We start from the raw sequence: 27886 nt of genomic DNA, 5'->3' as shown, positions 1-27886 counted from the left end.
AAGCTGGATGCAAAATCGGAAAAATGCATTCTAGTCGGCTATGCTCAAGAGCAAAAGGGGTATAAGTGCTATAACCCCCGGACGAAGGAAGTCTGAGTTAGCCGGGATGTCGAGTTCGACGAATCGGCATCCTGGTACTCCCTACCGACTCCGACTTCCGATCTCGACCCAATGCCGGAAGATCAGGCCAGTGCGCCTGAATCAGCCCTGGCAGAGGATGATGAAGCCAGGACTCAAGATGAGAGTCCGGAATCGTTTCGGTTGAGTGGACCGAACGAGCGTCTGAGTCGGTTGGACCAGTCGGATGAAGAGACGGCAAGTAGTGGAGACTCTGCCGTGCTCTCCCCGCGCAAGGAACCGAGGAAACGGTTCACGCGCAAAGAGAAAGGGAAGAGGAAGATGCCGGAATTCGAAACCGGCAACGATGAGTCGAATCAGTGCGTATCCGACTCCGGAAAGGAGAAAGGCAGATCTTCGGCAACGAAGACCGAACTGGCCAAGAAGGGCCTCAAATCAGGTGACGGTGCGTTGCGCCAATCAACCCGCCAGAAGGATCCCGTCATGCGGTACGGGTACAATGAATACATGGCGCATCATTATGCGTACATGACTAAGGTGACAGAAGTGTGTGAGCCGAAGAGCTACGCAGAAGCGGCAAAGGACGCAAATTGGCGTGCCGCTATGGACGAAGAAATGCGGGCACTCGATGCCAACGAAACTTGGGACCTAGTTGATCCTCCCCGTCAGTGTAAACTGATCGGATGCAAGTGGGTGTACAAGGTCAAGTACAACGCCGACGGTTCTATTAACCGGTACAAAGCCCGGTTAGTGGCGAAGGGATACGCGCAGACCCACGGAATCGACTACGACGAGACCTTCGCTCCTGTGGCGAAGATGACGACGGTTCGTGTGATACTGGCGGTTGCTGCGGCAAGGGGGTGGCATCTTCACCAAATGGATGTGAAGAACGCCTTCCTTCAAGGAGAGCTTGAAGAAGAAGTCTTTATGACTCAGCCCCCCGGATTTCACTCAGAGATGAACAAGTCGGCGGTATGCCGACTGAAGAAGTCGCTTTACGGCTTGAAGCAAGCCCCCCGAGCTTGGAACGCGAAGATCACGCACCGGTTGCATAAGCTGGGGTTTGTTGTCTCTAAGTCGGACTCTTCGTTGTTCATCCGGCAAGGCTCTGACGGTCCGGTATGTATACTCTTGTATGTGGATGATTTAGTCATCACCGGACCGGGTCTTCCCGAAATCAACCGCGTAAAGTCCCAGTTGTCGGACGCATTCGAAATGAAGGACCTGGGGGACCTTCATTATTTTCTTGGGATCGAAGTGATCCGGACCCCCGACGGCATATTGCTCTCACAACGACATTACGTGTTGAATATGTTGTATAAGTTCGGCATGACGGATTGCCGACCTGTCTCCACACCCCTGGACCGTAACCAGAAGCTCCGTCCCAACTCTGGACCGGCCTGCAATGAGAAACGGTTCCGACAGGTTGTCGGAAGCCTGATCTACTTAACCATCATCACCCGACCCGACATCAACTATCCGGTCGGCATGGTAAGCCAGTTCATGCAGAAGCCGATCGTGGAGCACCTTCAATGCGCGTAACGAATATTACGGTATGTCAGCGGCACTAAGGACCGGGGACTGCTATACCGGCGAGGTATACCCGAAGAGCTTGTTGGTTACACAGATGCTGACTGGGCCGGCGATGCGTCTGATCGCCGCTCCACTTCCGGATACATGTTCTCCATAGGTAGCGCGGCCGTTGCATGGAGCAGCAAGAAGCAGCCCACAGTGGCTTTGTCAATCACTGAGGCTGAGTACCGGGCCGCTACCGTTGCCACTTGTGAAGCCATCTGGCTTCGGCGACTGCTGCGAGACTTGCGAATCGAGGTACCAACCCCGATCCCGATTTACTGCGATAACATGAGCAGCCTGCAGCTCGCCAAGAACCCTGTGTTCCATGCTCGCACAAAGCACATCAAGGTGCACTACCACTTCGTGCGTGAGCGGGTCCTGAGCGGTGAAGTTGACCTACGGTATGTTCATACGGATCGGCAAGTTGCCGACATCTTCACCAAGCCGCTAGGATCGGACAAGTTGCAGCACTTTACCGACATGCTTGGTATTCAGCATCTCGATGTGCCGCACTTGAGGGGGAGAAGCAAGGGCAAAGTCTCTATCGAAACGGGCAAAGGCCAAAAAACTGTTGAACCCGTCGGTAAGAGGAGAGTCGGAAGAAGAGGAGACAAGAAGATGAAGGAAGCCGAGTCGATGAAGGAAGTCGACACATCCGAACAGGTCGGAGCAAGCGGCTGTGAAGAAGAGTTGTGCACTCAGGAAGAGAAGTGCATGCTGTGCGGAGGTCATCACGACGGTACTGACCATGATACAGAGTCGAATGAAGAATTCGATTTCGGTTCATCGGCTGAAGAAGCCGAGGGAAGCATGGAGAAGGCCAAGACTCGGAAGTGGTCCGATGTGGTGAGAGGCTTGAAGCCGGAAGTCGAATCGGAGTGTACCGATTCGGACAAGAGCTAGAACGAGTCGGAGACAGCTGACTCAGATCAACAGATGGATCCGGATGAGTCGGATCGACTGAAGGCCAAGGGGACACGGACACAGCGAAAGTCGATGCCATCGTGGGAGAACCGACGGATCGGCAAGCGTCGGAGTCACAGCAACGTGAGTGCTGAGATGGGCCTATTGAGCAGACATGCCAACCGAGAGGGTCGAGGCGCGCAGAACCAAAGGGGTCGCGGCAAACGGGACCGAACCGGACGAGGAGCGCGAGCAAGGCGGAGTGACGCCAAGAGAAGTCGGTTGGAAGAACCGACTGCCACATAGGTCGACACTACGACCCCACCTCAGGTTGAGCTTGAGGGGGAGTGTTGAGCGGCAAGCTCAACCGGAGCCGGATCGGCTGAATAAGCTGGAGCCGGTAAGCGAGACGGATCGGGCGAAACGGATCGGTATGACGGTGAGCAACCGAACCGACAAGCAATGGAGGCCGGGTGCAATCCGTAACCGGAAGTCCAATTGGAAGCCTAGTATAGGATACACTACTAGGTAGCTATAGTCTCGTAGTAAGTGTCAAATGCTCGTGTGAGCATTGAAGTACATGGTACTTCTGTTAGTCCCAAGAGGACTTGTATAAATAGTGCTACTTAGCACAGTGTGTATACAGAGTCTTGATATAATTTTGAAATTGTGTTCTGCTCTCTCTGTCTCTCTTGCTCTGTGTGTGTGTGTGTGTGTGTGTGTTGTTCTCTGTTTTACGTTTCCGCAAACACTTACGCTTGCAGGGTCACATCCGAATTCCTAGCAAAGTTTTGGAGGACATTATGGAAAAGGAAGCAAGATATGAACATAAATATCTACCAATGGCTAGTAATACATAGAGCATTACTAGTTGGCCAATGGTTGCAACAATCAGTTGGACCGACCGCATGCATCTATTGTAGTTGCCAGATGGAGACATTGAAACATTGATTGCGGGAATGTCATGTTGCACAACAAGTTTGGAGACGAGTGCTTCAAATTCTAGTCTTTATGTTTAGGGATGACAATTTTTCGTGGGGTATGGTAGTATGGGCTATAGTGGCACAAATGATGTGGCCATATGCAGCATGTCCAAATGACATGATTATTAGAATTCAAAGAGGAAGGATAACGGTGGTGCAACGAAGTCATATGGAACCTCCTTATATGTTAAAGGCAATGCAAGAAGTATGGGAGCTGCTATGCACCGCCACAATGTGGTTTATTTGGACTGCTAGGTGTTCTAAGGTGTTTGGTAATACTACTGTTCATCCAGTGGAAAGTGTACAAAATGTCTGGATGCAGATGGTGCATACCTTGAAAAGGTGGTATGAGGAAATTAAATGTGAGACAGATGTTGCAATGTTGCACCACCTTGAATTTATTGTGTATTGGAAGAATGCCCAAAATGCAAGACCCAAATGGTGCTAATAGATGTTTATAACTAATGAAAGGATATTTTCTAGGAAAAAAAAACAAGAGAAGATGTTAGAAATTGTGCCCAAGAAAGGTTGACATCAATGCATTTGGGACAATGGGAGGTGATGAAAAGGAGAGACTTCTATAGTGCATGCACAAGCACATGCAAACACACACACACACACACACACACACACACACATATACATACATACGTACGTATGTATGTACATACGTACATACACACAGACACACACACACATACATACATACATACATACATACATACATGTACATATACATACATACATACATGTAACATACATACACACATACATGTACATATACATACATACATACATGTAACATACATACACACATACATGTACATATACATACATACATACATGTAACATACATACACACATGGCATGCATACACACATACATGTCATTAGATGGGGGTCTCTTTCTGTTTGCGTTTCTTCTTCTATTTATCAATTTATCAAAGACAAAGAATCCCTTCGGAGTGTTTGCCGTGACTAGGAAGACCTTTAATCTCTCTCTAGGATTAGGGTTTGCACAGAGAAGTCTCTCTCCCTGCAAGATCAGGATTTGCAGAAGAAAAGATCTATCTATCTATCTCTCTTTCTCTCTGCATAAAGGATTAGGGTTGACACAGGGAAGGGTAATTTTTTTTGCTCATACTTAGACAAGAAGCACAAGCAGTTTTCAAACAGGGCTTTTTAGGTTTTCAAGGAGAGAAGAAGATCGAACAATTGAATTAGTCGTTCAGCACTGCCTCTGAACAGTTTTTTTTTATTCCCCTGCCCCAGATCAAAAGGAAGAGATAAGAAATAAGAAGATGTATCAACAATCGCCACAACAGCAAACAAGTCTATATGCAACAGCGCCATCACCCGATGTGATGCCGCCTTATGCTACTTCATCATATGTCTCTGTGCCCCCCTATTATGCAGAGAGTGGCTCATCTAATCAAACACTACTCCCTTCTTACTCTGTGCCTGCCTACGGCATGCCACCAGTGCCTCAATCATCATCATTGAGCGAATCAATGGCTTCATTAAACATTTCATCACAAATTCCATATTCGACTCCTCCACCTCAAGGGTCATATGTACCGCCAGTAAGTTCCTCTCCTTATGAACAAACCTATCAGAATCCTCCACATCATCATTCTGCTCCCACATCATCACAACTACTGAATTATGGTCCATCAAGTTCGGGATCAGCATACCCTGTTGCTCCTCAACCGTCTTATGATCAACTGTCATCATCGTTGATGCCATCTTATGCAACAAATCAACAGGTATTTGATCATAACCCACATGTTTTTGATAATAATAATAATCAACAAATGGGGTTCGATCCTTCTAAATCTCAATATGGAGAGAAGCAACAGCCGGTGGCTTTTGATCAATCGATTGCTAGATATGGCGAGAAGCAGCAATCGTATGATTCTTCCCAATCTTATGGAGCAAGTTTGCAAGGTTACGATTTCAATAACTATGGAGTTCCACAAGGGCAAATGAGTGTTTATGACCAAGGCCGGGTATACTCTGGTCCTCCACCGGGTAGAGATTTTGAAAGACCTTCATATACTCAGCCTCTGAGATATGAATCAAGTTATCAAGAGAAGCCCACCTTACCCGATAGGCATTACAAGAGTGGTTATGTTGATGATGATGATCTTGGTCTAGGTGACATCTATGCATATAGTGGTGGGAATTCGGAGCCTTATGGTGCGAGAGGTACTGGGAGCAATCAGTGGGGAAACAGGGATAGTTTTAAGTCTTCTTTGAGTGGCAGTTATAGTTCTTCTTATGGAGAACCAAAGCTCCCAAGGGCAGTTCCAAAGGTTGATGATGAAGACAGAAATGGCGGGGTGCAGAAGTATCGCGTGACTCTTCTTTCAGATTATGGATCAGGGAATATCTCTCAAGATGTCCTATGTCAAGTAAGTATTATAAATCATATCATTTAATGTGTTTTGATTTGTTTAAAATTAATCATATAATCCAATAATTATGATGTATAAGGATTTAATCATATATATATATATATATATATATATATATATTATGATGTCCAAGGATGAACCTGATCTTTTATTATGTACTTAAACTTTGCAAAATGTATAATGTATGTCATGGTAATATAAACTTGTAGATTGATTTGGATGGGGTACAAATGATGTCACTGCAAGGATGAATCCTGAACTTTTATTATATGTACTTAAACTTTGAAAAATGTGTAATGCATTTCATGGTAATGTAATCTCGTAGATTGGTTTGGATGGGGTACGAATGATTTCCCCAAGTACAAACAAAACTGTCCGTATCTATCCATTGGAGAATATTACAAGATGGGAGGTAAGGCCGGTTTTCAAATTTGACCTGTTGAGTTTTATTTTTTTGTTGATATACTACGAAGTTTTCAAGTATAAACACTACCATAGTTTTATTCAGAAGATAAAATAAGCGTTTCATGATTACGTCATTCATTTTGAGAAATTTTGGCCCAGATAAATGAACCATCGATCTTCACTTTCTGGGCAAAGAGTGCTGTTGATATCGAGCCAAGAAGAATAAGACTAAAGTCTGGAAGTTATACTACCAATGCCATTTTAGACACCTTAACTGCAGCTTGCGTGCAGGTTTGTTTAGATCATCTGGATATCTATCTAGACTCTTTAATTTCTCAATCTGAACTTAGGATTAATGCTCTTTTAATTTGATACTTGTAGTTCTCGGAAATGGTGGACAAAGATGGGACGTCTGCCTCTAGTAAAACATCAAATGATACAGATAGCATCTCGGACCAAGGTTCAGAAAAGAAAAGGCCCGCTTTCGTGAGTTGGTTGACATTGAAGAATAAACAAACTGCACCCGAAGAGAAAGACCACTGGGTGAGTGAGTATTAGGTGTTTTTCTAGAACAGATTGCATAAAAGATAAGTAGAGAACAGCTGAATATAAATAGACTCAATGCATTATGTGCAAACATGAAGTGACACATTGCTCTTTTGTTCTTATGGCCTTTGAAACATATAAAAGCCATATGTGTGTACAGTAAAAGAGACAATACACGATTTATTTTTAACATGTTTCAAATTTATATTCCAGAGAAACAATCAAGGTAAATAGGAATGGTGATTCTAAAAGCAGTTCATCATAGAACATCAAAAGTGTATTTAAGGTTTACAGAATGTAATGACAGATGGGGATAAAAGTGAATGATTGCGAAAGTGGGGTGGGACTGATGGGAATGAGATCAATTGACAAATACTTCCGAGCATTTGATTACATTATAACAAAATAAAAAGAATGTTCAAGACCTGTTCTGAACGATGGATATGTCAATTTGTGAAATACAAACAATGGGCATTCTAGAATACAAAGAGGCTATGAATACAGATGCTAGAAATTTTGTTCTTTTAATGTTGTTTCCAATTTTTCTTATTACGTCATATATATTTTAACCTATTGTGGAGGATATGACACACCACAGAAAATATGTGTGTGGAATATATATACACACAAAGAAACTTTGTTCTTTTCATGATGTATCCAAAATTTCTTATTATGTGATATATATTTCCACCTAGTGTGGAGGATATGACACATTGCAGACATGTACGCAGTATATTACATACCACATTTGAGCTGTTTGTGTGGTTTATACACATCTTGCTAACTCATGGCTGAGTCTGTATGTTTATGTGTAGAAGATGAGTGTTAGAACTTTTCATCATTTCCATTTCTATCTGGTGTCTTTGTCTATGCTTTGCTAATAACAGGCTGTTATTTCTGCATGGCAGGTACCCGATGAAGCTACAACAAAATGCTCTGCATGTGCAAGTGAATTTGGAGCATTTTTGAGACGGGTAAACAATACTCGGGAGCACTTTTTCCTCATTATGATCCTATAAATGTGATTTAGATATTTTTTGAAATAACAGTTGTTTCTACATGTTACCAGCACCATTGCAGGAATTGTGGAGATATTTTTTGTGATAAATGTACAAATGGAAGGACTCCACTTACAGCTGATGAGGATGCTCCAGTTGTACGAGTTTGTGATCGCTGCTTGGTAGGCAATTATGATTACAAATACTATTATGAATTTAATGCAATAAAATTCCGTATTCATAGTTTAGGAACTACGATTTGATTAAGACCTGTACTTTTTTAGTTTCTTTTTGGGCTATTTAGGCAACCCTGAAGTTTAATATTGGATACTTTATTGTATCAATCTAGGCCTTATTCAGGATCTAGATGACTTTGATATGTGTTTCTGTCTACCAATGAATAAGAAGGTGATTAAATCTGATTTTATAAAACTATCTTTCTATTAATAGGCTGAAGTTACACAAAGGTTGAGCAATGCCAAGGATTTGAGCAGCCGTCCGCCCCCTGCAACACGAACTCATGAGGATCTTGCCAGGAAACTCCAGGTTTGAAGGATTTTGTACAAACATTTCTATTAAGGTTACTTATTGAACCATATATTGAATATTCTGCTGAATCTTAATAGGAGGAGCTAGAAAAAAACTCGAGGAGATCAGGAGTTTTCAGCAGTAACAATAATAGCAGTAAGGAAAAATGATCATGCCACTTAACTATATCATGATTTCCAAAATGCCTCTCAACTTAAAAAATTCCCAAAATGCTGCACATTTTGTAGCTTTGGTAAAGTTTTTTGGGAATTGAGTGACATTTTGGCAATTATGATAGCATTTTAATAATGAAAATGAAAAGACCCGGACAAAGAATCATCATCTTCAATGGTAAATCACATGACTCGATTTCCGCTGTTAATTAACGGTGGTAACATTCTTGTTTGTTGACATGCCTGTGGAGTAGATTCGAGCCGTTCGGGAAGCTTCAGAGGATCCTCTCAATCATGGTCGAGCTCAGATGGACCTGGAAAGCGCATGCGAGAAGTTGCATGCCCTACCTGTACAGTTCATCTTCAGGTATTATACTGATGAATATCTAAAGTAGGAATGACATACTATGCATTGCATGAACTGGTTGTTGACATAACTCTTTACGCATTGAGATGGATGAACTTAATCTTGTAAAGTCTATTAGATGCACACTTATATTATTTCAATTAGCTATGCATGAATTGGTATTTGACAAAACTCTACTCATTTAAATGGACAGACTTGGACTCTTTAAAACGACTTATTTTTCACTTATATGAGTTTTGTTTTTCTTTGTAATGCACACTCCAAGTACATTTGTAGATAGACACTTCATGGGGTTTTATCAAATTTATCTCACTGATTCTTTCTCATAGACAAGAAAATTTTAGTTGGAATCTCTTGTTAGGTCTTTTTATTCATTTCAATAAGGATATTAGCATTAGTGTGACCCTGACTTAAATGTAGAGGCTAATATTTATCAATGTACGCTCATAAAGGGAGAGAAAGATGTGATGGAGGTAACCCATTGAATAACGACATAATAAGCAAAAAGAGGGGGGGTATTTCCAAAGCATGAACTTTATTAGGTTATATCTTCCCTCTCTCATGCTCGTTATTAAGAGACCTCCTTGAAACCAGCATGTGGAATAGGAACTTCCAGAAGGTTGGTTAGTGCACTGATAGAACCAAAAACATTCATGAAATTTTTTCATATGGCTCTAATAAATTGATATTCATGCACCTAAATCAGTATCCAAAGTTGTGGCTTGTAGCTCGATTTTTTACTATTCACCCAAAGGAGCAAGCAAATAGAATGAGTTGCAAAAAATATTATAGCTAATAACAAAATCCTAATATCGACCAAATTCAGCAACATAACAATTGAGAAGTTTACATCCGGTCATGTATCTTCCATATATTGATTGTGTTTCCTTAAAAAAATTCCTGAATAATGAAACATTATTTCTTTATGGCCTTCTTGTGATATTATTTTTACTTTACATAACTTTTAATATTTTTTGTGTAAATATGAATAGGTGCAAGTTCCAAGCTCTGGCACAATAACTGTCGAGTGTGGAGTGTGCCAGCATCCATTTCTAGTGAGTGCCCATTGAATGGTGTATATATACGTGCACATTGAGAATGTGAATCAAACAGAAATTCAAAGAAAAGATGGGTGTCAATACAAAAATATCATCGACATGAAGCGCAGGAGACACATCAAAAAATTCTCAGTTTGGGACCTGAAGGGATTCTCAAGACTACATGAAAAATAAAGACTGGAATGTCTAGACATGATATTGCTGTGTTTTTTTATATAATGAAAAGACTAATATTTTCAATGTACTTCAATTTTTACCTCCATTTTGAATGCTAGAGTGTTTGTTATTGGGTCCTCTTAAAAAAGCAAAGCCAATGTATTGTATAATTATTTTCTAAACACATTTAAGAGAACTTAAAATGTGTACATTTCAATCAACATTCAGTTTATTATTGTGGATTTTGAGTTTATTTGGTGTTGAAAATTGCGATGAGGTTCATACCTTCTTTAGTAGTGTGCATGTTAAATTTTGGAAAGTAAGATCATTGTCTTTATGATTGATTTAACATTGTTGTGTATGTGTCTCTCGCAACGTATTGAGAATGAGAATTTATTTGATGTTTAAGAAATACAAGATACCTAGGTTTACAAATGGTAGACAATGTTTAGTAGTGTGCATGTTAAATTTTGGAAAGTAAGATCATTGTCTTTATGATTGATTTAACATTGTTGTGTATGTGTCTCTCACAACGTATTGAGAATGAGAATTTATTTGATGTTTAAGAAATACAAGATACCTAGGTTTACAGATGGTAGACAACCCATTTTTCATCTCAACGATCTACACAAACATTAATGATTTTTGTTTTGACATTGTAGATGGTGAATTTATCAATTTGTCCAATTTTTAGCATGCTATAGTAACTTGGATCCCAACCTTCTCCATCTAATATGCTAAGTTGCCTCCTTGTAGTAGGTATCTACGACATGCTTAATGTTTTTAACCTTGAGTGATAATTGCTTGTTCATCCCAAACTTTAGGAAATAATCCTATTCTTAAGATATGCCACAATTATCTCCTCGTTTCATATGATGTCTTACAATATATGAATATAAGCCAAGCGATGTGGCTATCGGCTCAAAAGACGAGAGTATTGCACGAGGAAAACTCAAGGAGAAGCCATTGAAGTATATTGTGCTCAATGTATGTGCATTTGTACAATGATATATGGAGTTTTGTTGCATGCCATGAGGCAAAGGTCTCGCCAACGCATATGGTTCCAAGTCGAGCACCTTTCACAAAATCAACAATAAAACAATTTAAAAGAATGCCAAGATATTTCTTTCGTTGTATAGGAGGGTAACTAATACTTGCTCTCATCTGATTGATGAGTCACATCGTTTATTAGCCTTCTTTCCCTGCGAATGGAAAAGTGGCATCCTGGTGTTGACCTAATTCTTAGCTTCGATGAACCGTCCATCCCTCAATAAAGTAGATACATCTACTTGTGAATGACTTGATGTGTGGATAAAAGGGAGATGGCCGGAGACAGATATTTTGAGAGAAAGAAACAGAGAGAGAGGGAGAGATGTAGCTCAGTTGGTAAGCTTGCTCCATGGAGACCAAGTGGTCATGGGTTCAACCCCTACATTCCACAATGGCATTTAGTGAATTAACTCATATGTATGAAGTATATAATAGAGAGTTGAGAAGATAAGGTTTCGAACTCAAGATGTATTGCTAGTAGTGTAAATGACTTACCACTAGGGTAAGCTAATTATGATAAAAGAGAGAGAGATTGTGTGTGCGCTTGCACGTGCGTGCGAACGAGCGAGTGTGTGGATATATTGAAAATAGAGAGAATGGCGAGAGCGAATATTACATGGGTATTGTGTGTGTTTGTCCGCAATCCGAACTCGGGTTTTGCCCGGAAATGAAAGTCCAATGGCCACTTGGAGCTTAAAAGAGGCTGCTCCATCATCATCATCATCTTCTTCTTCTTCTTCTTCTCTTTCTCTTTCTCTTCTTCTACTGCTGGTAGTTCACAAGTCTCACACACGGAGAAGAGTAAAAAAGAAAATGAACTCTGGAGGAAGGATGAAACCGTGAACATTACGAGCTTCCATGTCCATTGCCAGATCTTCCTGAATCAGAAGAGATGTTCCTCTGTCCAGGTTAGAAGAAGCATGCTTTCCTTAACCTCTGCTTCTATGTCTCTTTTACATGAACGTAAAGGAAAGAAAGAATGTTTCTGGTCGATCCAGAAACAACTTTTCTTTGTAACTACTATAGAGGATCATATTTTCATCCCTTTGAGGAAGGAATCTTAAAAGAAATGGTTGGATTCTCCTATAAATTATTTCTTTGAGATGTATTGTAGGGTATAGATTTTTTTTTCTTCGGGACGGATATGGTTAATGTAGATTTGAAATCCTACAAAAATATGTAAATTTTTATGCTAGTTTTTCTACAATTTTTGGGTCATTTTCAACGAAATCTATTAATCTCATGCGTGAAATGGAAACTCTGCCAAATAATAAAGAAAATAACGTTTTCTGGTTACTTTAGCTAGACTATGATATGGTTCAACTGTGACATAAATATATGAATTTCCTATAAATTTGGGGTATTTTATCATAATGTCATATCAGAAACATCGATTGATTTTTGTAAAGTTGCGGTAATTTTTCATAATCTCCTATCATATTTTTCTTTGAATGGCATGCATGAAATGAAACAGAAACATGGCTGATTAGTAAAGAAAAAAATTTATGCTTCATTATTACTTTAATCTACAATAATTCCAATGCTGGTTAACTCTGACATAGTTCTATGAAATCTCTACAAATTTGTGCTGTTCTGGATTTTCTATTAACGTTGTATACAAAATAGAAACTCAGCCAATTGATAAAAACCACACACACACACACACATATTGCTTTTTATTTCAGCCAGAATACATGTAATGTGGTTTGAAATCTGATTCTAATAAATTTGAAGTATTTTGCCATAAATCTCTTTATTTCATGTGAAGAAACTTTATATAGTTGTGTAAGGATAATGCCTATGTGTAGACTTATCTGCTACAATATTTACAGTGTTCTTATCAGGTTTAGGGTTTCTTATTTGGGGGAAACGGAACCCTCATTCTCTAAAATGCAATTCAAATACTTGATGTTGTAGGTTTGATATATGTACCAATGATAACAAATTTGATGTAAATATATAGAAATTTCACTAAATTCCTATCAACATGTGTTATTTTCTCATAATTTCCCATTATTTCTTGAATGAATAGGATTATACATGGCTGAACAGGAAAGAAACATTTCCTGAGGATTCACGACAGAAAAGATTTTTTGGAGTCATCATAACCTACATGCATTTATTCTGTAAGAATAATCAGTGTTTGTTTTTCAGCAGCTTGTTTTGTTCATTTTATTCCACGAGATTGAACATACTTGAAGTATAGTAATATCAAAGGTGTAAATATACAAAGACTGATGGGTTTGCTTGCAAGACTGTATGTTTTAGTTAATTAGGATTTCTTTTTCAACAGGGTCTTGTTTTTCTTTTGCCCATGAGTTGAAGTTTAGTAATTTCAAATGTGTATATATAAAATACAGATGGGGTTTGCGATTCAAGTTGGGTTGGTTGCAGCATTTGTGGTAGTATTTTTACCCCTGGGCATGGCGGGATTGCACCTCACACGCAACCGATTACTCTTTTTTAGCGTGGGGTTGTTCATTACATTGGCAGTCTCAGTGCACATAGCTCCATATTTCCCTTCTGCATACATACTATTCTCACCATTGATGAGTAATCATGACACTATTAAAGTTGGCCAATCTACATGTATTTCACATCTTCATGAGATTACTTGGGAAGACGAAAAATTGGCCATCAATGATTATGAAGAGTACATTGGGCTGAATCGGAACTCCACAAAGTCTTGCATTGGAAGACGTGTTTGGTCTTGGAATGAGAATGCATTGGCAATTTGTGGCTTCCAGAGCCTCAACCAAACTGATGCATTGCAATTTCTCAAAGGCTCATGGATCATGGTTGCCGGAGACTCTCAAGCGCGTCTTTTCATTCTTTCTCTCATGGATCGCCTTTTTTTATCATCAGAATTTGTCCGTGAGGAGCTCTTCAAACGCCATAGCAATTATTCTTTCCAAATGCATCAGATCAAACTAGATTTTGTTTGGGCTCCTTATGTCAGTGATCTAACAAACATGATTGTCAATCTTCAACATTCTCAAGATTATCCTGATGTACTCATCATGGCAGATGGTCTATGGCATATGCTTCATGTAACAAATGCCTCAGATTATTTCCTTTCTTTGGTAGACTTGCATAAGGCCGTGGATTCTCTTTTTCCTACATTGTCATATTTTAACTTTCTTCCACCAGGAAGCCGAAGGGGTGCAAGTATTAGTAGGGTTCCTCAGATGTTTTGGATCAATGTGCCTGATCTTCTTAACTCCAAATTGAATACAGAAGAAAAAAGGCTGAAGCTTACAAACCAACTTTGTACAGAATATGATAGCGAATTGATTTCAAGCAAGATCTTAAAACCTGAAGGTCCATTAGGATTGCTAGATCTATATCATTTGAGCAAAGGATGTGGTAACAGATGTACAATGGATGGTATGCACTATTGTGATATGGTTTATGAAGCTCTTGTTCAGGTCATGCTCAATGAATTATTAATTGCTACACAACAAGCGCCTTCAAAGTGAATTTCTCAATGAACAAAGTTATTGAGCCGAAAATATGGCTGCCCATTGTGCAAGAAAGCAGACTAATGAAATCAAACAAAAGCTCTGTTGCATAATGTGTACCATGATGACCTATAAATATGCTTTATTTCTGTAAAATCTGCCAAATCTACAAGAAGAATATGAATGGTTTTTATGCTTCTCAGCAGGGTGATCCATCCATGTTCAGCATAGCAATGAATATGCTGAAGACCATTTCGAGTGGCTGTGAAGTAATGAAACACTAAATCTTAAACTCTAAACCTAGTCCGAGCAAAAAGAGTTATAATCTCTCCATTAAAATCAATCAATATGTATGAAAATTTCTTATACTGCACTCACACATTTATTGGGGCTTTCCCTGTAATTTGTTGGTAAATGCTGACAATAAAAGGCATATAGAGGTGTAACCTGAAGCACTTCTTTCATGTCATGTAATTTGAGATTCTCTTAAGATAAGCACATTTCGGTCTATGAGCCAGGAATTTTTATGCTGTACAGACTTGGTGACCAAGATTGTTATTTTTAAACAGAGCCTTATTTGGAATGTCTGATTGGCTTAAGAAAATGAATTCTTTTATGTTCTTAAAATTCATTTTCTTATCTTTGAATCAAAACCAGAGGTTCTCCTTTTATCACTTTGATTGAGCATATCCATGGTGATCATTCAGAGGTTTTCGTTTTGTTTTATAATTCATAGCATAAACATGTCATCGGTCAGTGGTTTTTGTTCTGTTTTATCATTCATAGAATAAACATGTCATCATTCAGAGGTTTTCCTTTTATCATTTTGAGCATATCTATGTCATCATTCGTTATTCTAATTTGATCAAACAAAGAGTTTCAAACAGGATTTGATCCTTTGTATTTCATTACAGTACATTTTCAAAGATATGATCTCATAGTAGTTGTATATTTGGCATAATGCAATGTTAAAATGCAAGATATAAAAGACTTTCACATTTAGGTTGGGCCAAATCATCTTTTGTTTTTATACCCTAAAGCTATAAAAGGTTTGAACATTTAGGTGGGAACAAATCATCTTTCATCTCCATGTAACTCCAAAATGATGTTGACTCCTAAAGTGCTGGTAAAGCTATGAAACCCTAGAGAAGATTTCGTTTTGTGTTTTGGAAATTGAGAAACATTGACATTTCTACCTTAAAACTATGGATTTTAACATTAGGTTCACATGAATCTCCTTTTAGTCTCCCATTTCCGGCAAGTGTGATGTCAAGACTCTTGAAGTGTTAATAAAGCTATGAAGCCTTTGAGAAATACCATTTTGTATGGTAGAATTTGAGAAAGACAATAATAGAAAGAATAATTATGGAGAGCCTTTTATTATGGATAGATCATAGAACCTTTGTAGAATGTTGATTGAAAGGTTGAGAAATTTCTTGAGCTCAAGTTCAATGAGCATATTCACTCAAGTTAATATTATGATTTATGGATTACATTCAGGTTCAATTTGCAGCAATAGCAACTTGGATATACAGACATGATGGTGTCCTAATAAGCTTGTTCTTTGTAACACTAACATTGTGATGGGTTTGACATTGTGTTCCTCATAAAACCTGTTTAGCATTTTAGATTCAGATACATTAATCGCATTATAGAAAGTCAAAATATAAAATCAAAGCATTGCCTCTATTAAGAAGTATTAATTCAAGGCATCGAATATGTAACTCTTGTAACGGCAGTGCACTAAAAGAATTATAAACATAGTCCTATGTCAACGTTATACAAGTCAATGTTGCACTACTTTCTCCATGATTTATTGTGAATGAGAAACAGTTTCAATCCATTTCTAGAATAATTTTATGATATAATTACCTATTTGTAGTTCCACAATATCAAGACAAGACCACATTCAAAAATAAAATGGGTGCATATTTACATCAAATAATGTCATGGGATTTCCCATTTACTTCTTGAATATGTGTGTACAATGTCTGGGGAGAAATTGTAAGACTTGTTACAAACTTGCATCAATGATCTTTGAGGACCTACAAAGTAGATGAGTAGTATGACCTTGATTCATGTTGTAAAAAAGCACATATAATCTTGTGGCCGTGAAGTTTGTGTTCTACATTGACAATAGAACAACTATCCCAATTTTGAAAAACTCTCCTTGTATGGTTTGGCATAGCTTGTGATAGAATATATAGCGACTCTTTATTTACAAACAACTTTGCGCATGTCACATCTTCAATGCAAAAGAAGTGATTACCATCGGGAGGGAGGGCATTCTCAGTGCATGTCATAGTACGTAAAATTCGTGTTCGTCTAGCATAACATTCGTTTTCCTACGTTGGAAAACGAATATGAATGTTATTCAAACATTCTTGTTTTTTTTGTTTTTCCCCCCTTTTTCCCCCTTTTTTTGTTTTTTTCCATTTTTTAGGTTTATTTACCTCATAATAAATAATTAATCCAAAAGTATGGTATTTACCATTCTTCGAGGGTGTTTACCATACTCGAATGATTGAATCATTCTCGAATTCGAATGCGCGTATGGTTCATACTATGCATGTATTACATTTGCCCAAGAATAGTTTATTTTGTAAGGTCTCCCATGATGTCTCTGTATTATTTAACATCTTTAATAGAAAGAAAGATGGCATCTTTGTATCGACCTAACGTCTCCTTAGGAATGGGTTATTATCTTTTGCTTCGTACTTTACGCCATCCCTCTTTCTCTTTGTCTTTGTGGAGCCATTAAGATCCCTCCCCTCGTAATAGGAGTTGGGAATAAAAAAGAAGAAGGGAAGAATTAAATATAACTTCTTGATTGATGAAAATATAGTACTTCATGCTATCATAGGGAGGGTTGCTAGTTGGGGACAATTTCCATATACCTAGGTTCATTCCACATAGCCCTTCTCTTTGATCTTGCACACAAGGGCACAAAGCAAAAGTGTTGCCCTTACATCTAAATCTTTGAATTTTAATATAATAGGTCTGTAAAATTAATAATCTAACCTTATAGAGGCAATATATCACCTCTATACATAAAAATATATCTTGCCAAATATATTGCCTTTGTACTTAATTGGCAATATATTGCCTCTATACATACAAATTATCATCTATTTGCAAAATATACTTTTATGTATTGTGTCAAAGGGTGTTTGACACTATTTCGTTTTAGATCCTTCTCTCTTCTTAGATACAAGTTTCATGTTCTTATTAATTGTGTGATTGATATAGAATCTTCCAAGCTTTCTTGATGCAAACACGCAATCTAATTAGGATGTTTAATTTGCAAATCATGCATCCCAACCACTACAAGTCGACATCGTAATAATGGTTTGCAACGGAGTGAGTCACGACTCACATGGCAAACAAGACAATGCACTTTAAACATAGCGACACGCTATTTCGTAATTGTATGATGATAATGCCTTTACGACTAATCCAACAATGCTCAAAAAGATAAAGTCGGTGTAACCTTAAGAAATAGCACTAGTCAAAACCTTTAGACATTAACAAATATAAATATCAAAATGGCGTTTATCAATAAAGGGCGATTTATTTGAATAGGAGGATCAAAGATTACTTAGACCAGACAAAATCTTACATAATAAAAAATAGCCTCAAATTTTCCTAGTTTTTAAGATTTTTCAAACAAGGAAAACTATAGATTGCCAATCATCGAGGACAACAACTTGAATAAAGAATGTTATAACTTATAGTACAATTACATAATAGTTGCTTGTAGATGATTAAACGGGCGGGCATCAAAGGGTATGTGGTGTAATTTAGGAAAACAAAGTATTATATAGTGAGCACAAAACGAAGGTCTTTGGACTTTCAATGTTTTTTTACATTAGACCCTTGGGGAGATTGAGATTCTGTCGAGGTGTTTCTAGGAGACTGATGTTGAGGGCCAACTCTTATAGCACCTCTTGGGAAGGCCCCAGGTGTGAAAGCTAATGCCGTTGAAGAAGAGGATAATGTTTGCGATTGATGGACTAGGCCGACCATCGACGATGTTTGATAATCATGATTTTGGCCATCTTGGGCATCACCCCTAGTTGTGGCCCTTTGCCTCATGTGTGAGCTCTGGGCTGAAAGAATATATGCTCTCCCCAAGGTTTCGTACACTTGTCGGCTCGCCATTCTCCCTTGTATCTCATTTAGCTCGAGTTCCAACGCATTGCATAGTTGATCGCCCGAGCGGGCAGACATAGAGCTTTTGAGAGCTTCTTGGGCTCGTTGCAAATGCTCTTGCGCGGCCTCGATCCGGCCTTCATCGGCCATCGATTTCGCCTTAGAAATCGCATCGGCCACATTAAACCGATTCCGTTGACGGTCCACTTGAAGGCTCGGGACTTGGTCTTCGCCCCGCAATAATGCTTCAGGCCGAAGAATCGACAAATCCTCGGCAATGTTCTGGTTTATTTCCTGTGTTATCGGGTCTTTGTACATGCAACCTGCTTGGATCAACGGCATAGGTTCGCCATTCCAGGGTTGCAAGCAAACTGGGAGCTTCACTTCAACCAATATATGTCTCTCTTCCTCCGCATATAAGTCGCCAAGCTTGATGATTCCATGCCTCCCATTCTCGAGAATGCTACTACTATAGCTCCCTGCATGGATTTTGTTGATGCTCACATCAGAGGAAGAGCAAGAGACTGTGAGCTGAACATCCTGTGCCACTACACTGAGCAAGCCACCGATACATTGCGCGAACGCATCTTGCAACCCGCTTTCCCTCTGAACAAATGAGAAAGTACCTCCCGAAACCTCAGATATGGTATGCATGGTCGCAGCATCATGGTCCGAGCCGAACCCGAACGTGTGTACTGGAATTTGTACCTGTCCATGACGCGAACTGTTCCGGATCGATCCGGGGACCAACCTTCGCCCATTGTAGGAAGAATTTCCTCCTTGAACAATGAAGAACGGAACCTGGCGGTGAATGTTCATGGTGGTGTAAGTGTCTTGTCCATCAGAGAGCAGCATAATGGTGGCGACAGGGTTCTTCTCACGCCGATCTTCAAGCACTTTCGCCCCTTTCCTCAACCCGTCAGCAATGTTGGTGCCTCCGCTCGAGGTGAGCCCATCTATGGCTCGGAGTGCTTGTTGCCGGCCCTCTTCAACCATTCTTCTGAGCGGGAACACGCGCCTCGCCGACGATGAGAAAGCCACTATGGAGAGGCGATCGGCCGAACTAAGGTTACACACCACGAAACCCATGGCTCTTTTGAGCAGGGCTAGCTTCTTCCCTGCCATGCTCCCGCTCACATCGAGCACCGTGACAAGGTCAATGGGTGCACGGGCCCTGGCATAGGACAATGTCCCCGAAGGCAAAGGCAAAGGCAAAGGCGGGGGTGCTTTCAAGTGAACTAATAGCAAGAAATTGTCTTGAGCCTCGAGGGCTGGCACCACGGAAACCTCCGGAGACACCGACAAATCCAAAATGGGGGCCTGGGTTTTGGTTTTATGATAGTCCTCAGGAGATTCAGAGTTATGAGTCTGGAGGGGTGAACCTGAGCATGGATCGGAAACGGGGCTTATGAGCTGCTGAGGAAGAGGCTCATCATCATTATAGATGTCTGGTTCCGACAATGAATCACCACCATGATGATGGTGTTGGTGTTGGTGTTGGTGATGATCTCCCGTACGAATCTGAGGGCCGCTTAGTCTTTGGTCCAGTTCGAGACTCGGGACAGATGTATCGCTTCTTCTCATGTCACTTCTTCCGATTTGAGTGAACGAGCGGGCAATAGCTGAAAGCCCCCGCCTCCCGCTCCGCGACCTCTCGGTCTTGGATGATTCTGATGGCAGGTCCTTCTGCCATGGCACTTCTTTCCATTTCGCTCGGCATACCGGACAAACCAAATTGCCAAACCTTACACTGGATGCAATGCATGAGAAATGGAATGTATGGGAACACTCAGCAGTAAAGAGTGCATGGCCACTCCCTGCTTTCATGGATTCCAGACAAATTGAGCACATGTTCTGCAATAGTTAAATTTCAAAAACAAACAAAAATAAATAAATAAAAATCCCAACTGAGAATTATATTAAGGGAAAACTTGTTATTTTAAGCATCTATATACATATTCACATACATACAAAATCTGATGTGTTGGAAACATATTTACCAAATTAAAATTCATAATGTTAAGGTTGATCCTCACAATACATAATCTCATAATAATAGGTTTGAATCATTAGTCACAAATTTATACACATACCATAGAACCTTATTATTAAATCTTTAGGTTTCTAATCCTCATGATTCTCCAGAAGCTCAGAAGGTTAGGGTCCTGATCCTCATTTGCCCAAGCTTCAGATCAATCCCTCCACTTCTGAAACCCTAAAATATTACGCCCTAATACTTGTCTACCACCAAAGCTTGTTTACCAAAACTAACTTTAGGCCCTAACCCTCGCCTGTAGAAATCCTAAATCTCATCTACCAAAACATTAGGTCCTAATCTTCGTCTGCAGTCAAAATATATCAATATGTCCTAATCCTTGAGTTTAAATCCTAATTCTCATCTACCAAAACATTAGGTCCTAATCTTCGTCTGCAGTCAAAATATATCAATATGTCCTAATCCTTGAGTTTAAATCCTAATTCTCATCTACCAAAACATTATAACCTAATCCTCATCTACCAAAACATTATAACCTAATCCTCATCTGGCAACGTGTAACAATATTTCCAAATCCTCCTCTAGCAAAACATAACAAATTTAGGTCTTAATCCTTGTCCACCAAAAACTTAGGTCCTAATCCTTCATCCAGCAGAACATGAAATTAGGAACTACTATTCACATACCTGAGAATAACTTTAGGCCCTAACCTCGTTACTGAAGTCAAGCATAACAATACTGAACATTCGGTCCTAATTCCCAAGAATCGGAATTACACAGATACCTTAACAATACTGAACATTCAATCCTAATCCCAAGGATCAGAATTACACACATACCTTCGAGCTTCGTAGTTTAGTGGTATGAGAAGTGGATTGGATGGGCCCAGAGTGAAATGAAGGAATCGAGGGACGATGTATAGGCCCAGTGTGAAATGGCGTCATGGGCTCTGAAGAAAGGACTCGACCTTGTGGAGCACTCATTGAAGTGAAGCTTTCTAAATTATCGTTTCCTGATGGAGATGCACTTGCACGGACTTTTATCCCAAACAACTGCTTCAATTTCTTCCATTTATTGCCCATGATTATTGCAGAGTGATTCAATCTCTTTCAGGCTCTTGAAGAATGTCTCGATTCAATTGGGTGTTTAGATTTGATCTCTGTGTTTTGTTCTCTTTAATATCATGTTTCTAGAGAAATCAAGAGAGAAGGTGAAGGAGGAAAAAGGGGACGTAGAAGTGGTGGGTATTTGAGTTTGAGCAGGAAGCTTTCTTTTTAAATTATATCGCCATATCCAGAAAGGTCAAAAAGGAAGGGCCATGAGGTGGAAGTGAGGGGGTTAATAGAAAAGAAAAGAAAGAAGAAGAAGAAGAAGAAACAGACAAAAAAAAACAATTTAACCTAATTGGCTATGGGAAAGCTTTCTTTTTAAGCTTTCTTCTTTGTTTCATTTCTGCCCTACTTTTCTTCCTTGCCCTTAGGGCAACCTATAGATATATATATATATACTCTGTTCCTCCTACTCTTTTCTTCTCTTTTCTTGCTTTCTCAAAAGCTCAGAAAGCAAAAAAAGCACAACATAGCCATAGGCAAGAAGAAGACAAAAACAAAACCCTACCTAAACTATAAAACATTTCCAAAGCTTTTCCTCTCTAATTTTTCTTAGTAAAACCCAACATAAAACCAACTCAACTGCCCCTATATTACACATATTATATGTGGGTCTTCTTCATTCATCTCCATTTTCATATGGGGGGGCCTTCATTCCTTGTTGACGGGTGCCAAATATCTTGAAACAAAATCGAGATAATCAATCGTTACGAGATTCGGAATCAAAAACTTAGAAAAGGATCCGACTAACTAATCTTGGAGCAATAACAGACATATGCTCTTTGATATATTAATGAAAACTCCATGAATCGACTAGTAGCAAAAACAACTCGCTTTGTGAATGGAGAAAATTCCAGAATCATGAGAGATAAGATCTATATTTAGATTCATCTATGAAAGAGCCAATACGATTTAATCATATCTCTAATGGATCCGTAGGTAGTCAATCGTATTGACATTAGTAATCATGAAGTTACAACTTAAGGTTATGGATTCAATGAACATTGAAAAGCTTCATGTTTTTTGCTTGAGTTGGTGCAAAATGTTAATGGTAATGTGGCGTATGAATATCTACATGTTGTCATTGTGACCATCGTGTTTTATTGCAATAATTCATGTATTACCATATCTCTAATCCTTCTTTCTTATGCACAATATTCAGGTTAGTAGTGCATAAGCATGCTTGCTCTTGGTGTTTGATAACTAAATATAGCTCTATCCACTTCACAAATATAGATGTGTTGACCCTATCATAGACTAGATGAGCAAGGACATCCCAACTTTTGGAGGAATGTTGGAGCTCAATTATCTACATCAAGAAGGATATTGGACCTTTTAATGAGAGCAATTGCATTGTTGTGGAAGAAAAGTATTGATCTATCATGAAGCGGAAATTGCTAGAATGTTTGAGGAAGTGTGGGGTTCTACCTAAGAAATGTGCTCAAGATTCCTACAAATAATTGACTATATGATAGCATGCCTATAAACAAACCTACAAGGTTCCAAAATGCACATTTGACAGCACATATGTCATGAAACCAATCGTGAATAATCGAACATTATAACAAATACCTGAATTGTGATAGTATTAGTTTTAGTTCATATGGTTTTATCTCGTAGTTTTGATACTATTGGCCTCTTTTCCTAGCTTACATGACATTGGGATCTCTCTTTTCTTCTTTTTGTTTCTATTACTTCACTTTCTTAGTAAAGCTTCCATGTGTTACGAATCGATGAAAAGAATATCAGATGGCTAGGAACAATAGAACATGAAAAAACTTGAAAAGGAGTCAAGTCAATTCTTTGGAAGACATTATATGTACAAACTTGACAAGAGAGCATGACAATTAGGCTAGAGTGGAACACTAAACTAATGGCAGAAAATGCATGTGCATGGATAGGTTAAGTGAATTTCTCAAACATTTTTTATGGAGCTGCCATTTTCTTGCCTATTTAGTGCATTGGGATAATCAAGCAAGATATGTCACATCCATATATACATGTTATATTCATATCATCATGACATAACTATTGTTGGAAGCCAATTAGTTATATGGTGCATGGAATGCATCTTCTTAATGGTTCCAAATTCTAACTTTTATAAGTAATTTTCTATCTCATTCAATGAGGAGTTTAAAGTGATCCAATCCATGCTGCCACCCTATGGTGGTTTGATGGGTCATTTATATCCAACCATGAAAATTAAATTATATTAGTTAAAATCATATTAGTTTTCTTTCATTGTTGATGGTATATGTTTATTTACGTTTTAACCACTAGTGCCCTACTGCATTTATTAGAGTCTCTTCGATATAACATAATATGTGCATCCATTTCACATTCCAAATTTCCAAGAGAAGTGAGAAATGCTTCTATATGTACATATAGATCCCACAATCTTTCTCACTAACCATCAAGCTTATGATTTCTTGGAGTTGGTTGATGAAAGAACCAAATAACATATTGATGATAAGGGAAAGAGAGAATAGCAAATGTTGTGAATTAACATCGCATATGCCATGTGAATTCATGATAGGCGTTAACGATATGGTTGTGGCAATGTTAGATTTGACCTTATATTTAGTTCATACTAATGGATTGTTCGAAAACAACTAATGACTTTTAATGGTAGCATAAAGATCTACTACATCAATAATAAGAACAAAAAGAGAATGTGGGAGAAAAGGAGATCAGGTCACCATTTTGAAAAATCGAGATATTGTGTTTTTCTCGACTAAAATTAGACACTATGAACTTCATGCCATTTTGAAAACTATTTAAATTTATGGATTTACCCATGGATTCCACACTGTAAAAACATAATGTGTAGTATGTGAAAGATAGTACACTGAATAGTAAAAGTTCTTAACTACCAAACAAGTGAACAACTCCTCTTTTTGGCATTTAGAGTTCTTGAATTTTTAAGGGTACACAGAGCTCGTATATGCCCCCTCTCACATTGCAAGCTTGCAATTAGGTCAAAAAACTCATGAAGATCGTTGAGATGCAATCAAATAGCATCAGGATTCATAAATATGCTCATATTGAATGTAATTATCTTCCATGTAAAGGCTACATTTAACCAGGTATTTGTCCCCTCCCAAGTTGAAAACTTCCAGCTAGGTTTTCGAAAAGTATGCAAATATATCAGGTGTTCGTAAATATGTTTGTATTAAAGATAGCCTTAAAGTGTTGTTGCATGATAAAACTTTGTAGACAAGAGTAAATGGCTATTTAGAATGCCGCAAGGAGAGATGATTTATTATGTGTATATTCAAAGAGTTGATATATCCCTTTCTAGATAACATTGGTAAATCAATTGTGCTAGTTATGTATGTGAGTAGGTAGCTCATACATTCTAGTTGGGGGGGAGGGGGGGTTGGTTTGTAGTAAGTTATATATAGGCTACCATACATTCATATTAATTATTACATGCACAAATCAAGAGATTGTTGCTCCCTCCAAAAAGATCATCAAGAGGTGAATGCCACTTCATTGACACCATAATGGATGGAGTTCATTAACATAATAGGATGGAAGAATCCTTCTTAAAGGTCTAGGTTTAGGATTCAATGCTTGTAAAATTTAATGTACACTTTATTCAACAATATTTAGAAATGTCTTCTTTATATTATATCATTATATATATACCCCTCTTCAATGTTTGGCTAATTCACTCCAAGTGGCTAAAAGAAACTCAAATTATAGCAACATAAGCTCTCACTATTCATTAATTCTTAATATGGTGTGAAAGTTAAAACATTGGTTTATCACAAGTGACCCATTCAATATTTTTGAACATTACTTTGATCACATCATTGTTCACCCATAAAGAAGACATAACACTTCCATTACTATTATGTAGATATAACTAAAAGCATGCCCCTAATAATATTCGAAAGAAGTCAATTAGTTTATTGTCCTCTTCCAATGCAAACGCATATATTTTTTTATTGTTCTACTCATCACATGTTGACATATCATGATTCATACCCTAGCGTTCTATAATGGAAGTGACTTGTACTAGGTCATAAACCCATGTTTTGCTTATTAAAATGTTTAATTACCATTCCAATTATTGACATTAATCAGCTATGAGAGTACATGATGTGAGATGTAGCAACATGGATAACAATTGCTCGACTTTAAAGTTTATAAACATTGACATGAATAACGTATGGTTGCACAAGTGACACATAATGTCTAGATTTAACTAATTCTCGTATTCATATAAAAAACATTATGCTTGAAACATATATCTTTGCTCACACGTAATTTGACTTGAGACTTAAAGCCAAACGAATCTCGCAATTGTGAGCTAAAATATAGTCATGTGAAGAATGTTGCGTTTGAAAGTTTTTTTTTTTGCTTTCTTCAAAACGCAACTTATTCTTGACCATTTTATTAAAACAAAAAACGTTACAACAATAGACACAAGATTGACCAAAAATTTTGTAACACATACTATCTTGCTTACCTCTTTGTATGCCAAGACATATTTCATCGCCCTAATGGCAAAAAACAATGGTTCACTTTACCCACGATGTCTTTATGTATTTGTATAATTGGAAACATTCTTGAGAAATGAAAACAATGGGTAAACATGATCATTATGTACACCTCCCTAGGGTTTCCCAATACTCCTTTGGGGGCCCTTGGTACATGAATTCTAAGAATAATGGAAGCTAGAGACAAACTCTATGATAAATATCTACATTAACCAATGAAATACGCATCTTGATTTGGTGACACACTCAACTTTTGGTTTTTTTCATGCCAGTTATTATCTTTTTGCTTAAATGAGCAAACGACTTCCCTCAAGTTCACACATGCTCTCAAACGAATACGACTTTGTGTTTTCCGAAAGCCTTCCAAACTTTTATCTTGTTGATATGAAAAACTAGAACGAAAATATCCATCATAAAGAGAGTGTGCTAAGAGGACGGTATTGTGTTATTTCTGTGAAGACAAAAAAGGGGTTGGTTGGAGGTGGGGTAGGTAGTTTTATGTCATCGATCTACACATGGGGATCTAAGTGACCTAATGAGTGAGTGGGTAGGAGGTAGGGAGTGATCGGTTTCATTGTTAGGGTACAAATTGTCTTAACACACTTGTTTTTCAGTAATGCAACAAATAATTGGTAGGAAACCTCCAACTGAGGAGAAACGGTAACCTATTTGCAACATGTCGCATTGGAAAGCAAACAGAATTAATGTGAAAGGGTTCAATATAGATGTTAGATGGTTCATATGACTCACTTATTTTGATACGCGACTCGTTCTGCACATAGGACAACTATATGAATAAAGAAGTATTTAGAATGGGATCGAGTTGTAGTTGTTATCTCAAATGTTTATGTTAATTGATTCGCTTATTTTGACAAAGTTGATAATGAATTGTCTCGATTTTTGACAAATTAACACGTGATGACATGACAAAAGTCGTTGATTCTATTATTGCAAGAACATAATATTGCATACTTTTTTTAAACAAAAGACTAATCTCACAATAAAGAAAACACACTTATAGGTGCATTTCATTTTGAACAATCTTGTCCACGTCCTCTCTTGCCATCTCAAGAATGTAATTTTTTCCTCATGTCTTACCTTCCTCTTGTCAACCAACTTGAACAGCAATTTCATGAAAACCTTTGAAGATTGTGTGACATTACATTTATTCCTTTTCACCATAATGTATCTATTAGCCATGCATGTGTTTATTTGTACATGAAACATTAATGGATTGTAGCACCGTTGAAGCAAGAAATTGTCTTTTATATATGGTATATTAAACTATTCCATTATATATTTGGGCATTGATAGATTCAACATTCAATAGTCAAGCATATATCATATCACTCTTCAAGTGATGGGATTTCATAATGTTTAACTCTGAATCATGGCAATCCACATTTCATATTTGAGTTCATTTT

General features: G+C 38.4%; 3 protein-coding genes across 7 annotated transcripts; 2 read left to right on the top strand and 1 right to left on the bottom strand.

Moving 5' to 3' along the window:
* Positions 1 to 4453: 4453 nt before the first annotated feature.
* On the top strand, positions 4454 to 10271 carry LOC147863836 (RING/FYVE/PHD zinc finger superfamily protein). Of its 4 annotated transcripts, none has more exons than XM_087319505.1 (11): positions 4455 to 5304; positions 5398 to 5952; positions 6281 to 6367; positions 6520 to 6651; positions 6742 to 6903; positions 7815 to 7880; positions 7976 to 8086; positions 8355 to 8450; positions 8531 to 8588; positions 8857 to 8972; positions 9965 to 10271. In XM_087319505.1, exons 1-11 carry the CDS (start codon positions 4840 to 4842, stop codon positions 10040 to 10042), a joined length of 1926 nt encoding a protein of 641 aa, XP_087175631.1. In that variant the 5' UTR covers positions 4455 to 4839; the 3' UTR covers positions 10043 to 10271. The 4 variants fall into 4 exon arrangements, with proteins under 4 accessions (XP_087175628.1, XP_087175627.1, XP_087175631.1 ...); XM_087319503.1 differs by having other exon boundaries at positions 5392 to 5952; XM_087319502.1 differs by having other exon boundaries at positions 4454 to 5952; positions 8860 to 8972.
* Positions 10272 to 11966: 1695 nt separating this feature from the next.
* On the top strand, positions 11967 to 15205 carry LOC147863835 (Pmr5/Cas1p GDSL/SGNH-like acyl-esterase family protein). Of its 2 annotated transcripts, XM_087320178.1 has the most exons (4): positions 11967 to 12144; positions 13081 to 13153; positions 13269 to 13362; positions 13597 to 15205. In XM_087320178.1, exon 4 carries the CDS (start codon positions 13597 to 13599, stop codon positions 14713 to 14715), a length of 1119 nt encoding a protein of 372 aa, XP_087176304.1. In that variant the 5' UTR covers positions 11967 to 12144; positions 13081 to 13153; positions 13269 to 13362; the 3' UTR covers positions 14716 to 15205. The 2 variants fall into 2 exon arrangements, with proteins under 2 accessions (XP_087176304.1, XP_087176303.1); XM_087320177.1 differs by lacking the exon at positions 13081 to 13153.
* Positions 15206 to 18278: 3073 nt separating this feature from the next.
* LOC147863834 (E3 ubiquitin-protein ligase WAV3-like) lies at positions 18279 to 21959 on the bottom strand. The gene is made up of 2 exons (XM_087319500.1): positions 21685 to 21959; positions 18279 to 20703 (listed from the first exon to the last, which is right to left on the bottom strand). Exons 1-2 carry the CDS (start codon positions 21925 to 21927, stop codon positions 18550 to 18552), a joined length of 2397 nt encoding a protein of 798 aa, XP_087175626.1. The 5' UTR covers positions 21928 to 21959; the 3' UTR covers positions 18279 to 18549.
* Positions 21960 to 27886: the final 5927 nt, after the last annotated feature.

This window comes from Azolla caroliniana, unplaced genomic scaffold (assembly GCF_043228905.1).
Source record: "Azolla caroliniana isolate FFs.n. ecotype wild unplaced genomic scaffold, voAzoCaro1.0.p SCAF_5, whole genome shotgun sequence".
NCBI lineage: Eukaryota > Viridiplantae > Streptophyta > Polypodiopsida > Salviniales > Salviniaceae > Azolla > Azolla caroliniana.
Note: the sequence above shows the minus strand (reverse complement) of the source record. Positions and strands in the feature narration are given on the sequence as shown.